The sequence below is a fragment of the Exophiala aquamarina genome (assembly GCF_000709125.1).
Source record: "Exophiala aquamarina CBS 119918 chromosome Unknown aczIA-supercont1.5, whole genome shotgun sequence".
NCBI classification, from domain to species: Eukaryota; Fungi; Ascomycota; class Eurotiomycetes; order Chaetothyriales; family Herpotrichiellaceae; genus Exophiala; species Exophiala aquamarina.
Genome location: NW_013550583.1, coordinates 1,337,384 through 1,352,747, shown reverse-complemented (window position 1 = coordinate 1,352,747; position 15,364 = coordinate 1,337,384). Strand labels below are relative to the sequence as shown.

The window sequence follows — 15,364 nt, the reverse complement described above, 5'->3', positions numbered from 1 at the left end:
GGAGTGCAAGGTACCGAGGACTGTGTGCTTCAGTAATGATTTTTGGTGACTGTTGCACTTGGCAGCCAGGAGCGCCCTTGGAGTAGATCCCCAACTGTGCAGCCGCGATGGAGCTAGGAGTCCCTGACACAGACGCTACCTTGCCTTAGCCTATCTCTATTACCATAGGCCTGATTGATAACGGCGCACACCCACGAGCCATACGGAGTACTAACTGACTTTAGAGAGAAGGATTCTGTCGATCCTTGCTGGGCGCGACACATATGCTCCGCCACAGCTAGTAAGTCACATAAGGGGCCATCGTCTTCCCGTTAACTATCATTGACAGGACCGTGTTGCTTGTGTGAAGTCATCGTCAGGACCTCGCGACAAATATCTGAAGTTTTCCTTCTACCACTACTTCGTCCACCATTATGCTTGGATCGATGACCAAATCCCCCCAATGCAAAGCAGCCTGAAGCGTCGTGCTGCAATAAGCTCAGCATTCCTGTTGTTGGTGGGTATAACGTTTCTCTGTAAGTAAGTCGAAGTCGCTACTACGTCTCGCTTCCTGATATGTTTTGCGAAGTTATCCAGCCACCGACTCGATTGTCGGAGCGTATCGGTCTCCCAATCACTGTACAGATCCCCTCTGTGCAGCGAAATTCGACCGATATAGTTGAAGAAGAGACGAGAGATAACTTCAATGTCACACGCTACACTCGGCGCAGGAAAAATGCGACATCTGACCTTCTTTGGCTATCCCTCACCCATGATGAAGCCTCCTGGGGTCGCAATCGACTTAGATGGACTCGGACTATCGATGACTTCCTGAAAATCGTTCCTACACAGCACAATGTCGAGACTGTTTCGCTTGGCCTTCTCACGAGCTCAATAGATGAGTACAATAAATACAAATCTGCCACCTCGCAGTATCCTTTCGCCAAAGTCGACATATTCTTTCACCCAGGTTACCATCAAGGACCGACAGTTGACCGGGATCATCGCCACGACGATGAAGTACAGGCAGTCCGCCGCGCTGAGATGGCCACTCTGCGCAACTATCTCATGCTCAAGACCCTAGGTGAAGAAGCACATATCCTCTGGGTCGATGCTGATATCTTTTACCTCGACGATGGCATTACGAAGCGGATGCTGCAGCATATTGAGGAACGTGATGACATCGGTATCATCACTGCGAGATGTTCGCGAGATGGAGCGGAGGACTATGATCGCAATGCATGGCGCGGGACCAGAAAAGGACCACGAGGCTGGGATCTGGATCAGAAAGAGATCAACCGGGGAGAGTTAAAGACTCAAGGTCAATATCATGTCGACAAGTTGATCGTTGGCACTACCGACGATGATCTTGTCGACCTAGACACTGTTGGCGCAACCATTCTCTACCTGCGAGCCTCACTCATTTGGCGGGGTTTGAACTTTCCGCACCAGTTTGTTGTGGGCACGCGATGGAGAAAAGACGGCTGGGACGGCATCGAGTCAGAGGGTCTCTGCTATCGGGCCAGGGGCTTGAGCGGTGGGAAATGTGCCGTGTTAGGAGGAGACTGGCATGTACAGCATACTGATTTTTGATGAGCGTACAGCCCACCTAGGGGCCAAAGACGGGTGGGTTCCCACCAGGCGATGGTGTCGGACTCAGAAAGGAGTGCATACTGTATTTCACGGACTGTGCCCAAGAACCCGACTTCTAGTTTCCTGTATTTGAAGCCAGCCGACGTCTCAACCACTAGTCCGAAGCAACTCGTTGTCGAACACTGAGCAAACATTCAGTTTGTACGCCATACTCCGTGGTTGGGGGCGTTGTGAGTGTTGTGTGAGTGGGGATCTTCGAAACATGAAGGATGAAACAACTCTCGAGAATACCATGCACTAATGAGTAATATGTCAGATCAAACTTTGGCCTAACTTCAGGTTACCTAGTTACCTACTATAATTAGGTTGCTATTCTGGGAGACTGGGTGATCCCGTAGTACGGGGTACTCCGTATGTATGTACGAGAGCCCCTTGGCACATACCTGAACTGATATCGCGGAGAATAGTACCTTGCCTTCCTCGGCACCCATGTGGAATACGGAGGACTCGGAGGCGCTTACCTGAGTGGTGGTCAGCGTCTTCTTCCAATGTCAGTCTGCTTATCTACTCCGTACTCCGTACGCGAGTAATTATGTTATGAAGTAGCATACCCTTCTGGTTCTTGCTCACTAGCTCGTCGTTATCATTCATGAATGGATTACGATAGGGCACCAAATACCGATAGTCAGAAAACACTCAGTCGAAAAAGTTCAGATCCCATCCACTGTCAAGATCAAAGCGTGGTTCATATTCGAAAATGCTATTCGGCAATACTTCCTCGAAGTCTCCGCTGAATCCCACGGAAGGGATCGTAATCAGATTCTCGATTTCGGTCAGGAGTCCTTGAGCCTGTTGGCCGGATTCATACTCGTTGCTTTCTTGGATTGCCAGGCCTTCAGCTTGCGCCGGACCATCGCTAAGGTGTCCTGGAAGTTCATGGTGAAGTTCTTTTCCCAGGGAAATTGTGATCGTGCCAAAACAGGGAATGGTGATCTTGCATGACCTCCCTTGTCCAAGCAAGCCTCCATCCGACCCTGTCTCCTTTCGAACTTCGAGCAACTTTGACAGCATTGTGGAACCCTGCATTGCAACATTCTCCTCTGAGGCTCGGGCTATTGAATGAAGTATGTTGGCGACTTCCGTTATAAGATCCCAATCTTTCAAGTCTCCTCGTCGACGATCAGGCCCGCATTTGTTTTCTCGGCGGGTGTTATGAACAATCAATAAGATCGCCATCGTGAAGACTTGGAAATCAGCGAGGATCCCGAGATAGGGGATAAGTCCCACGCTTCCGCGAAGTATTCGGTAAGAGTTTACCAAAGATCGAGCTGACTCAACCGCCGTGTCGTAACAGAATCTCTGTTTTGGATTTAGCGGTTCTTCGAGGACGAATGGCAGGTACAGTAATGCTCGGATGAAATGATGCTGCATTTGAATGATGAAGCGGCTGCCGGCCGTCTTGTTCGAGTGTGCCGGGTCAAGGTCGAGATGCCACCACCCGGCTGGGCTCTGGGCAGCTAGTCTGTCCAACTCTTGATCAATTTTTAAGGTTTCGAGAAGATCGTTCGAATCGGTCTGATTGCGAGTGATGATCTGTCGCATGATTGTCGTCACACCGAGGAAAAAGATATGCGCGTAATCCGTCTTTCCATCCAATGTAACATTTGGCTGCCTTGCAACATGTGCACTAAGTGCGCAGTACGGGAATCCAAGGATAAGACTCACGTAGGCGTCATAGTGACACAGGGAAGTCCACAGTGCAAGGTTATCTCGCCTAGACCCAGCCAATGCATTACAGCGAGGCATGTGCATGCCAAACAATATGGCATACTCAATTGTTCGACGGATCAGGTGCCATGCGCTTAATAGATGCCCGAGCTTGACCAAATACTTGGCCAATAGTGCCATACATTCTGTGCCAGGCACGGTCCTTGCGAATTCAATGTCTTGTACCACCAAGCGTTCAATCTCGGCGATGATGGAGTTTCTTTGTTCCCTGGTATTACTTCGAGAGTTAAGAGATTGTATCGGAACGTTGTCGATGGTAATGAGAAGGAAGATGAGCATTTTTGCTACCTCCACAGGCTGAGACGACGCAATTCGCCGCCAAAAGTCGGCTCTCAAGTCATCTACCTTGGTTTCACACCATAACTCTGGAAAGTGCGAAAACCAGTCGGACCAAAGATCGGTGCTCGCAACAAGAATCGCATCGACCTCTTCTGAAGCAGGAAGCAGCCGCCTTAGATGGCAACATGTATTCTCCCCTTTGAGTGTCGAAACAGGGACGTTGTTTCCAGACGCCGATTGAGTCATGATGTCGTTGTGGAAGAGGCTGAGAATTGGCCCTTTGTTCGGTAGCGGTGCAGCATTAAGGTCAAGTGATGTCGAAGCAGCAGTGGCAGCTTCGCTAAACTGAACATCCTCATAAGCAAGCCCAGCTACTGGCGAAGATGGTGTCCTGGTAGCCTCTTTGTACGCATTTTGGCGCATGAGAGTCTTAACCATATCCTCGAGAAACGAAACTCTCTGGCGCAAGCTGTATGGTTGTTGTTCTGGCGATTCTGCATCGGTGATGCCAGCACTGACTCGTCCCTGAGCCCTGCAAGTTAATCCCCTAGAATAACACTCGTCACACTTTGACGGGTTGGTGTTTCTGAAGATGCATTTCGTCTTACGTCGTCGACCTTTGATGGGTTAATTTAGATGGAGTGAGCTCAAAGCAAAGCTTTTGAACGGCTGAGCTTTGGAAGAATTAAAACGACAAAAGGACAGTATGCACTTACATTCTATGCAGCTCTTTGTCCCCTTTCGAATCCTTCTAGAAGTGGCTGAAGCGTCCATCCGAGAATGTTCAATGGAGTGCGAACCAGGCAAGACGGAGGCACTCAACACACACAATTCTGGCCTTTCAGTTGACACCAAATGCTGTGTTAGGCAGAAATTATCATATAATAGATTACTATTTAGATTGGCGATTTGAACTCTTTCCTTAGCATTAGATACTAATCTCGCTCGTGCTGACGATCTCCAGACTTTCGTCCGGGTTGTCCGGACATGAGTTCTTAAAGCCGGCTCTTCGCGGAGTAAAGTAAGGCAGCTTGGAAGCTCTTGGAGATCACAAAGTAGTCAAGGCCCCTGGTTGAATAGCCTCAATAATAACAGAAAGCTCAACCCAAAGTTGTTTCTGAATCTTGCAGCCTTTCTCTGCGAGTATCCAGGGCTCCACGTGTGGTCTGACTAAAGCATTAGTTTTGCCACCTCGAATTGCATTGTGATCTGACTTACAATTTGAGTCTTCCTTCGCTGAGCATGACACCGTGGCTATCTGACTCTCTAACAGCAGACTCAACTAAAGTCCTGCCACCCTGTTCCGATGTCCAGGCGAGAACCTTTAGCACGGCCATGAGCGTAAACTTCTCAAATCCTTTGGCATCTCGCATGAGGTCTGTCTGGACAAAGCCAGGACTAACTGTATTGACGATGATAGCCGGGTATCGTTGGGATACCCGCTCGGCGATTTCCAGCACAGCAAAAAGTTGTAACAGTTTGGTGACCTGGTATCTGCCGCACAGATGACATGTTTCAGTGATAATGTTGTAATGAATTGTTCTGAGCTGTACCTTTCTGACATGTCTCTCGAGGAGTTTAATGCTTCAATCATATTCGATGCCTCACGCTCTGGGAACTTTGACCATGCATAGATCTTTGATCCTGTAATTGTGAGCATAGGATTAATCTTGAACCTCTCCGCACTCCTTTGAAGAACTGGAAGCAGTAGGGCCGCTAAAAGTGTAGTGCTGATGACATTGACAGTGATATGCCTTTCATGCCGTTCGAGAACTTCATAATCCCTAGTAGCAACCCCTGCATTGAGAATGATGTTGTCAACACGATCCAGTTTTGCGACCCTTGAGCAGAATGAGAGCACTGAAGCATAGCTCCCGTATTCGAGCTCCCATATTTCTATTCTTCCTTTGTCAGGTGTTGCGGACTCAACCGCTGCAAGAGTTTCTTCGCATTTTGAAAGTGTCCTTGCTGTTCCAACAACTCTGCTGGCGTTGAGGCGGAGGAAGTGCTTTACTGCTTCCTTTCCAATCCCGGTATTAGCACCAGTAACGATGATTGTTTTCCCGGAGAAATCATACGTCGGGTGGGGAACCGGGTTGAACTGGGTCAGTAGGTCGTGCAACAGACCCATTCTGCGATGCTTGTACACTTGGTATGATTTCGAGGAGCTGAATCTGTGATACAGCCAGTCCTTATCGAATGCAACGCTTTATACTGTGCAAGATGTCCGGTATTTCCTCCGCCAGTGAGACTATGCACGAATGGTGTGGGATAGAGACATCCGGGATTTCGTCCGGCCGAAGCAACGCTATCTAACTCCTGCTGTCTGTGGCATCAAGTCAAGACTTTGGTTTCTCATGGTAAAATCCCAAGAGGATATTGATGCTAAAGATCGGAGATAAGACTCTCAAGAAAGGTACCTGCAGGCTACAGCATGAAACCCTGCCGATGTATGTAGCTTGGAAGGTTAGAGTCGACCTGGTATGCAGCGTAAGTTGTGTCTATCCACTTACAAAGCGGCGTCACGAAAGTCCCGAAACGCGTCGACTTGGGGAAAAGAATTCTACTTATCTGGGTTAGAACAGTCTTGGCACATCTCGAACTTTTTGTCCCGTAACCGAAACTCGAAATGCAGTCGTACTGACGCCTGCGAGTCATCTTTATTCAACCTCGACGGCAGGTTGACTGAATATCGTTCAAATACCTCCAAAGAGTGTCACCTAAGACCTCATTCTTTCCTAGCTTCAGCCATGACGCTGTGAGCTCAATTTTCTGTCATAGCACAACCACCATCCTCGATCGCATTCAAAATGGCGACAACGAGTTCTATGTTCATGTATAGCTTGACTATACAGCCGCCTTCAGCCATTACTCAAGCTGTTCTCGGTCAATTTGCTGGTACAAAAGAGCAACAAATAATCACAGCTTCTGGTTCGAAGCTCACCATCCACAGACCCGACCCTACCCAGGGGAAACTCTCCCCCATCTTTACACAAGACTGTTTTGGTATTATTAGAACCTTAGCAGCATTCCGACTTGCTGGTAGTAGCAAAGGTCAGTCCATACCCTGCCACATGTTCAGCGTAAGCATACTGATGATATATCCAGACTACGTTATTGTTGGCTCAGATTCTGGGCGCATCACCATTCTCGAATACCTCCGTGACCAAAACCGCTTCAACCGTGTCCACCTAGAGACTTTTGGCAAGTCTGGCATCCGCAGAGTAATCCCCGGCCAGTATTTGGCAGTAGATCCCAAGGGCAGAGCATGTCTCATTGCCTCGGTGGAGAAGAACAAACTGGTCTACGTCCTCAATCGAAATGCTCAGGCCGAGCTCACCATCTCCTCTCCTTTGGAAGCTCACAAGCCCTCGACCCTGGTCTTTGACTGCATCGCCCTCGACGTCGGATACGAGAATCCCATATTTGCCGCACTCGAGGTAGACTACACAGAAGTTGATCAAGACCCAAGTGGGCAGGCTATGGAGGAAGTGGAAAAGCTCCTGGTGTTCTACGAATTGGACCTCGGACTCAACCATGTGGTTCGCCAGTGGGCTGAGCCCGTCGCAAGGGGCGCCGCAAAACTCTTCCAAGTGCCTGGAGGTTCCGATGGTCCGAGTGGAGTGCTTGTTTGTTCTGAAGACAACATTACATACCGTCATTCAAACCAAGATGCACATCGTGTTCCAATCCCGAGGAGGAGAGGTATTCTTGAGAATCCCGACCGCAAAAGAAACATTGTGGCTGGGGTAATGCACAAGATGAAAGGTCAATTCTTCCTCCTGCTTCAGACCGAGGATGGTGATCTCTTTAAGGTGACTATCGAGATGGTCGAAGATGACGATGGCAAGCCAACTGGAGAAGTCCAGTCCCTGAAAATCAAGTACTTTGACACGGTACCCACCGCCAATAGCCTTCATATTCTGAAGAGTGGTTTCCTGTTTGTGGCCGCCGAGAATGGAAATCACCATTTCTATCAATTTGAGAAGCTTGGTGACGATGATGACGAGACCGAATTCTCTAGCGATGACTATCCCGCAGATCCACTTCAAGACTATCAACCAGCCTATTTCCATCCTCGCCCCTTGTCGAATCTGAACCTGGTACAGAGTGTCGACTCCGCAAACCCTTTGATGGACAGTAAAGTTGCAAACCTTTTGGATGAAGACGCACCTCAAATTTACGCCATATGTGGCGCTGGAGCTAGAAGTAGTTTCAAGACACTCAAGCATGGCTTGTCAGTCACTGAGATTGTCGAATCTGAGCTTCCAGACAGACCGGAAGCTGTATGGACGACGAAAACGACTAGAGAGGACGAATACGATGCCTACATTGTGTTGTCATTTCGCACCGGGACTCTTGTATTAAGCATCGGTGAAACAGTGGAGGAAGTGACTGATACCGGCTTCCTTTCCACTGCACCTACTCTGGCAGTACAGCTTTTAGGAGAAGATAGTCTGGTGCAAGTTCACCCTCGAGGTATCCGACATATAAGAGCTGACAAACGAGTAAATGAGTGGCCGGCACCTCAGCACCGGTCCATCGTGGCTGCAACGACCAACGAGCGGCAGATTGCCGTTGCGCTCAGCTCAGGTGAAATTGTCTACTTCGAGCTCGATACCGATGGATCTCTTGCCGAATACGAGGAACGGGCTGAGATGAATGGCACTGTAACCAGTCTCAGTCTGGGAGATGTCCCAGAGGGCAGAGTCAGGAGCTCGTTTCTGGCCGTTGGCTGTGACGATTCTACCGTCAGAATTCTCAGCCTTGATCCAAATTCCACTCTAGAAAGCAAGTCAGTGCAGGCCCTGACATCTGCACCGTCTTCACTCTCAATTATGGCGATGGCGGATTCTACCTCCGGAGGAAGCACTCTTTATCTACATATCGGTCTATACTCCGGTGTATACCTGCGAACAGTTCTGGATGAGATCACCGGAGAATTGTCTGATACCCGGTCACGCTTTTTAGGGGTCAAACCGGCCAAGCTCTTCCGAGTTTCAGTTAACGGTCAGGCTGCTGTGATGGCTCTCAGCTCTCGATCATGGCTGGGGTACACGGATACCCAAACAAATGGCTTTATGCTAACACCTCTCGATTATGTTGGTCTTCAGTACGTCTGGAACTTTACGAGCGAACAGTGCCTGGAGGGAATGGTTGGCATACAGGGCCAGAACCTGAGGTGAGTTACCTATCCCAACGTCCTCCAAATCCACGTGATGAGCCTACATCGTTACTCTTTCTGAGAATCCACGATTGATGCGGAAAGAAATTTTAAATTCCAATTGTTCCTTCTGAAAAAAAAAAAAACCACATGCACAAATCTTCGCCCTGTAATGCTTTGATCTTTACTGACTCAGCTTCTTAGGATTTTTACAGTTGAAGACTTGTCACGGAACCCCATACAACATAACATTCCCTTGCCTTATACCCCCAAGAAGTTTGTCAAGCATCCTAACCAGCCACTATTTTATGTCATCGAAGCCGATAATAACGTGCTTGCGCCTGCTACCAGAGCCAAGTTGCTTGCAGAATCCACTGCAATTAACGGCGATGCCGTCATCCTACCACCTGAAGAGTTTGGGCATCCTCGAGGAACAGGACACTGGGCTTCATGCATCCAAGTTATAGATCCCGTACATGCGAAGTCAGTCGTGTTCACTTCCGATTTCGAAGACAACGAATGTGCTACGAGCATTGCAATCGCTTCCTTTTCTGGCCAAGATGATGAAGCATTCTTAGTTGTGGGCACAGCAAAAGACTTGGTCGTCAGTCCTCGAAGCTATTCAGGAGGATTCTTGCATGTCTATCGTTTCCACGAAGATGGAAAGGAGCTTGAATTCATTCACAAGACCAAAGTTGAGCATCCTCCTACCGCTCTCCTTGCATTCCAAGGTCGACTCCTTGCTGGCATTGGATCTGACTTGAGAATATATGATCTCGGAATGAAGCAAATGCTTCGGAAATGCCAGGCGCAAGCCAGTCCGAATCTTATTGTGACTCTTCAAACCCAAGGAAGCCGAATTGTCGTTGGTGACGTCCAGGACAGCATTACGTACGTTGTGTACAAGTTCCAGGAGAACAAATTGATACCTTTCGCCGACGATGTCATTGCCCGTTGGACAACTTGTTCTGCTATGGTTGACTATGAAACAGTTGCTGGCGGCGACAAGTTTGGCAATCTCTGGCTCTTAAGATGTCCGGCCAAGGCATCTGAAGAAGCAGACGAGGATGGTTCTGGAGCTCATTTGACACACGAGCGGCAATATCTCAGTGGTGCGCCGAACCGACTTGGCTTGGTGACACACTATTTCCCTGGTGATATCCCAACCAGCATTCACAAGACCAACCTGGTAGCCGGCGGGCGAGATGTTATATTTTGGACAGGCTTGCAAGGCACCCTTGGCATGCTCGTCCCATTTGTTAGCCGAGAAGATGTCGACTTCTTCCAGTCACTTGAGATGCAGCTTGCCTCTAACAATGGCAATCCGCCCCTGTTAGGCAGAGACCATCTCATCTACCGATCCTATTATGCTCCCTCGAAAGGCACGATCGATGGTGATCTATGCGAGACGTTCTACTTGTTATCTAACGACAAGAAACTACAAATAGCTGGTGAGCTTGACCGATCGGTACGAGAAATAGAACGCAAGCTTTCGGATATGAGAACACGCGTGGCGTATTAAGGTAATGATATCCCAAGCAAGGGCATTAGAAGGGCTCACAAGATCGTGTTTTTTACTGTTAATTGACGGCCACATTTCGAACGATACCTTAGCGGTCGTCGCTAACTGCTGAAAGAAGCAAGAATGCAGAGCAGAATAAAGCTCATGCTTGTAGAGAAGGAGAACAAATACCATCTGTTCCACAACTCTTCAACGTTCCCGTTCTTGACCCGGTTCATCTCCCTTCTTGTTTTATTGTACACAGGATGTCTCTTACCTCGCTCGGTCAATACGTCTTCCTCAGTCGATTGATCTTGAGCTGGATGCTACCGTGGTGCATATGCACTGGTTTACGCACGAGACGAGAATAAACTTGCCGATCTTTGAGTACGATTTCACCCAGTTCTCTTGTCTAGATCCCAAAAATGGTGGACCATCGTAATTTATACGGCAAGACAACACTGCTCATTTCCTACATTTATGCCATACACAAGCCTAAGACTACGACTTTCTGCAGTTCCTGTGCAATACTGTGGCTGAGGACAAATTTTGTTTTGGCCAAAAGTCAATGGAAAGGCCACCCTCAGGGTAATGGGTTGAGGTCCAATCCTTCAACGGTCAGCTTGAACGCATCGGGTCGTGAGTAGTGGCCAACGGCGTCGAAATCCAGGTGTCCACGCTCACAGTCATCGAAATCAACCTCGGTGTATATTAATTCGTGCTCTTTCTCCCAAATCGGGCCCACGAGCGTCTTGCCGAGCGGATTGACGATACACGAGCCGCCGGCGGAGACAAACTGTTCGCCTTCATCAGCAGTGGACCGACCTGCGGCCTTGGGTGTAGTAGCTGATTTTGCATCAACTATGGCGGAAGAGGAATCTGCTCCGTAGACCATTGACTCCTCATCAATCGCACCATCCTTGCAGCGCCAGGTAATCTCGTGATTCTCTTCCGTCCTCGTCGACATGGATCGGCGACGGCCTGCTGTGGCAAAGCTTCCAGCTGTTGATGTCCCGTTTGATAGGCTATGACTTTCATTGTTCGTAGCTTCTTGTCCCTTTACACCCGTGATCCACTCTGGGAGGCTCTTCCTCTTGATAGCCTGATTCGCGCTGAGGACGAAACATCGGCCCTCGCTTGCGACCGTCTTCATCAGACTCTCCCACGTATCGCGTGGGTCGGCAGTTGGTGCGAGCCAAAGGTTGACGCCCTGGCTGTAGATGGCGTAGCGGAGGAGCGGCATGTAATTCTCCCAGCAGATGGCGCAGCCCATGACGATCCTGACGCCCTTGATGTTTGCGACCACAGCCTTCAACGTCGACGGCTGGCCCTGCGCCCACACGAGGCGCTCCGAGCCCGTCGGCATCACCTTCCTCCTCTTCCCGATGACACCACGCGCCGGATCAACGTATAGCGCCGCGCAATACAAGCTCCCACCGGCCTTCTCCACAGCGCCCGTCACGATAAACACCCCAGTCTCGCGTGCAACGTCCTCGAGGAATTCGCGTGTGCCGTCCCCTCGCCTCCCCGTCTCCTTGTTCACCGGCAACCTGTTCTCAATCCAGTCGTCCCCAGCCCCATTAGGCGTGTCCCCGAGATCGACCGCCGACTTGCTGTACGCGAGGAATTGGTCTCGTCCATGGTCGGTCCGAGCCCCAACTGCCGCCCCGAAGCTACACGTCCGTGGGTACCCGCCCAGGTACGCTTCTGGGAACAAGAGGATAGAGATCCCCTTCTGCGCCGCTTGCTGTGTCGTTTCCCGGAGGGACGACAGTGTAGCTTGGAGCGTGGCCAGAGTGTGGGATTGAGAAACTCCGATTTTGAGTTTGGAGGACATTTTTCCTGTTCGTCTGGTTCCGTTGGCTAACACCCGGTTGATTGATTACTCTTAGTTGAGAAAGTAAGGAAGAGACGCAGACTGCTGGTAAAGGGCGGAGAACAACGCTTCAAGTATTTGAATTTTGGTCTACCGGTATGACGTGCTACGGGCAGTATCTGCAGAAGAATGTTAGTGGTTCGATGAAATCGTCAAAGGGCGTTCTATGTAGCCTTTGAGAACGCAGAGAGGATCAAGAGAAGTCCGAAACCCGCAGCTGAAGCAGTAGTCATAAATCAGAAAAGCCGCAGTTAGCTATTGTACCTTTGGTGTCTTGGGTGCGACGACGGTGGTGGGGGGTTGGTTGGAGGTCAGCACAAGCAAGATCGTAATTAGGTAAATATTGCCTCGGGTGCGGGGAAGCACTCCCGGAAATACTCCGGGCTTGATGTTCGTATTCCAGGCGTAACGTAAGTCGTATTCCGTGAGGCCGTTACAGGAGAGGTACATCACCATATTCCCCGAACCTGGTAACAGGGATCTGCCAACCGGGGAGAAGCGCAGAGCTCTGATGCTCAGCACTGAGATCAGGTCCCAGAAGAGAACAACCTAGCTGCCTTGTGTCCTGGAAAATCTAGGTTGAATTCTTCCCAAGGACGCTCTTCAGCTTCTCCCAGGACTGTCGGCCTCTGGCAGCCCAATGCTCAGGATCGGCACTCTCCGCCTTCATGTCGCGATGGAAAACCTCCATGCTGACCCATCCAGTCCATTTGCTGTCAATGAGCCACGCACGTGCAATTTCCTCAATGGGCAGGTAGGCCCCTTTTTCGCTCTCCAGGGGAAACAGCCTTGCATACATGCACCATAAATGAGGCCCATCTTTCTGGTCGTGATAAGCAGGATGGCCCGGGAGAATAGGTGGTGAAAGTTTCTCGGCATCGCTGAGTTGGACGTAGATGATCTTCTCCTTTGGACAATGGGCGTGGAATCGTTGGATCGAATCCCTTAAAGCAGCATTCCCGCCAGCCCTGAAGCCGGACGCACATCTTGGATCGGCCCATAAACGGGCTAGGACGTGATAAGTGTCGAGACAAAGTCCAAAGTTAGGCCGATCAACCAGTTGCACAATCCGTAGCGACTCCTCCCAGTCAGCTACATGTGTCCCCCAGCCGAGAGCCTCGTAAGCGAAAGATACAGGGGGCTGTTGCTGTAAGCCTAGGTCTGAGATCGCTTGTAGCTCGCCGACGATGACGGTTTCGTCACCGATCGCATCTTTACTATCGTTGCTCGGAATCTGGATGATACCTGTGCCTAGCGCTTTCGCCAATGCCAACCACTCCTTCGCCGTCACAAGTCTGTCAGCGAGTGGCGTAGATTGACCCTCAAAATTGTCGAATGAAGCAAGACACAGGATTTCAATGCTGTGCTCTGCGCATAGCTGCTGGATTTCGCGAGCTGCGTCAATGCGAGATTGTCCATGTGATCTTGCATATATGTCGAGATCAGTGATGAACATCTCCACGCCTTGGAAGCCTGCTGCCTGAGCGGCGGCAATCTTCCATTCGAGGGTGTGTGATGGGTGCCAACCAAGCGAGATGGTGGAAATTGCCTGCCTGTGTAGGTCCATCCCGAGAACTCAGCAACAGGTTACTGAGAGAATGCTCGCGCTGCTTAGTGAACCCCTTTAATCAACGATCACTGCCGTCGTCCAGGGAGTCATCAAAGGGTTATAAATAGGTGTCCTTTAAACCGAAATCAATCCGTCCAACTGCTCAAAGGCCACAGGGTCTCTGAATATATACCGGAATCACTCCGGGGATGCTTCAGGTGGTAGTATTGTACCCGAGCTCCGAGTCCCGCCTCGGCATCCTAACCTTGATTTATTAATCAATGGAAAAACCGCCTATGTATAAACTGGGTTAGGTCGGAAATCAAGGGGAAAAAACATCCTTCTGGATGTTCTAGAGCTTCTACAATTATTAAGGACCTTTGAAGCAATTTATGGTGTGCCCTCACCACAATAGAGAACACATTGATCTCCTTAGAATAAGAGTCACTTTCATAGGACAGGACTTGTCGAAGCATGTCGAAGCATGTCGAAGCACCGAGAATCGTCCTGGTGAGCTGAGCCCCGTTTGTCCCAAGTCGGTAAAGACGTATTAGGAGCAGACTCACTCCTTGCTTTCCATATCTTGCTTCTTCCCAAATCTGATATATTTGCCGTTTGTGGCCACAGCATCACATGCAACAAGTTTCCCGCAAGGTCAGCGAAGGCAGACCAGTGCCTGAGTGTATAGAGAGTCTTTAAAACGACCTACCAACGGAACTGTCGAGATCTAACAACAGTCAAACTAAACTTGCGTTACACCTCTTTCAGTAAGGCTGTACACGTCAAATCTGTCTGAAACCAAGTGTCGTTCTCGCACAAAGCTTGGACGAGAGAAGGCTGGACAAGACAGTCCTCACCATTGCTTGTCAGAGCTTACCACTAATACAAAAGCCTTGCAGCCTTCCCTCAGTCTGAACTTCCGCCTCACTTCCCAGATCTTCGCTACTTGAATTCACAAAGCCCGAACGAGCAAATCGATTCCCAATTTTATCCTGAACGTTGACCTTGAGCAGAAATAGCGACGTCTTCGCTCGGCAGAGTAACCGTTTGCGAGAATCGTTGTGTAGCAGGTCTGGGCTCAAGTCATACGCATGGGTTCTGGGCAATTGTGAGGTAGCCAATGCGATCCCCAGGTTGTCTCGACAATGAGTCTCATATAAGATGGCATCACTCTTTCGACGCCCTCTGTCTTCGGAACTCCAAAACAACGCAATAGGACAAATTCTGAGGCCATCTACAAAACAATCCCTGGATCCAAGTTCGATGAAACCAACCAGGGTTGGGCTTATCCTGCGGACGCTAAGCAATCTCAGCTTCCAGTAGTCACGTTAGCAGTTGGCGGCAAGCAGTTCGTTGTTTCAAAAAACATAGAATTTGTTGGCTTCAAAGACGTTTGTGGAAAATCCTGCGTATACGGAGGCATCAGTCCCGTGGTGACAGTGACACTGACATCCTGGGGGATACCTTTCTAAAACGGATATACGCGGTATGTAATGCTTGAGCAATGTGCTCTCACAAATCCAAGATTTGAAGATGTGCTCACTAATATCTTCACTAGATTTTTGATGTAGGAAGAACACGCTTTGGTGAAGTTCAGCGGGCAATGGGAAAGAGAAACCAGAGTGGGCTGTTGTG

At 49.6% G+C, this 15,364-nt stretch overlaps 6 protein-coding genes across 6 annotated transcripts; 2 read left to right on the top strand and 4 right to left on the bottom strand.

The window, feature by feature from the left end:
* Positions 1-555: 555 nt before the first annotated feature.
* A1O9_07149 (uncharacterized protein) lies at positions 556-1,572 on the top strand (the record flags this gene model as incomplete). Its single annotated transcript, XM_013404095.1, has 1 exon — positions 556-1,572. One exon carries the CDS (start codon positions 556-558, stop codon positions 1,570-1,572), a length of 1,017 nt encoding a protein of 338 aa, XP_013259549.1.
* Positions 1,573-2,268: 696 nt separating this feature from the next.
* A1O9_07148 (uncharacterized protein) lies at positions 2,269-4,077 on the bottom strand (the record flags this gene model as incomplete). Its single annotated transcript, XM_013404094.1, has 1 exon — positions 2,269-4,077. The coding sequence occupies one exon, from the start codon at positions 4,075-4,077 to the stop codon at positions 2,269-2,271; it is 1,809 nt and encodes a 602-aa protein (XP_013259548.1).
* A 610-nt stretch (positions 4,078-4,687) lies between these two features.
* Positions 4,688-5,770, bottom strand: A1O9_07147 (uncharacterized protein; the record flags this gene model as incomplete). Its single annotated transcript, XM_013404093.1, has 3 exons — positions 4,688-4,805; positions 4,858-5,133; positions 5,193-5,770. 3 exons carry the CDS (start codon positions 5,768-5,770, stop codon positions 4,688-4,690), a joined length of 972 nt encoding a protein of 323 aa, XP_013259547.1.
* Positions 5,771-6,449: 679 nt separating this feature from the next.
* Positions 6,450-10,325, top strand: A1O9_07146 (pre-mRNA-splicing factor rse1; the record flags this gene model as incomplete). The annotated part of the gene is made up of 3 exons (XM_013404092.1): positions 6,450-6,693; positions 6,748-8,821; positions 9,008-10,325. 3 exons carry the CDS (start codon positions 6,450-6,452, stop codon positions 10,323-10,325), a joined length of 3,636 nt encoding a protein of 1,211 aa, XP_013259546.1.
* A 562-nt stretch (positions 10,326-10,887) lies between these two features.
* On the bottom strand, positions 10,888-12,141 carry A1O9_07145 (uncharacterized protein; the record flags this gene model as incomplete). The annotated part of the gene is made up of 1 exon (XM_013404091.1): positions 10,888-12,141. The coding sequence occupies one exon, from the start codon at positions 12,139-12,141 to the stop codon at positions 10,888-10,890; it is 1,254 nt and encodes a 417-aa protein (XP_013259545.1).
* Positions 12,142-12,754: 613 nt separating this feature from the next.
* On the bottom strand, positions 12,755-13,747 carry A1O9_07144 (uncharacterized protein; the record flags this gene model as incomplete). Its single annotated transcript, XM_013404090.1, has 1 exon — positions 12,755-13,747. One exon carries the CDS (start codon positions 13,745-13,747, stop codon positions 12,755-12,757), a length of 993 nt encoding a protein of 330 aa, XP_013259544.1.
* Between the last annotated feature and the right edge of the window lie 1,617 nt (positions 13,748-15,364).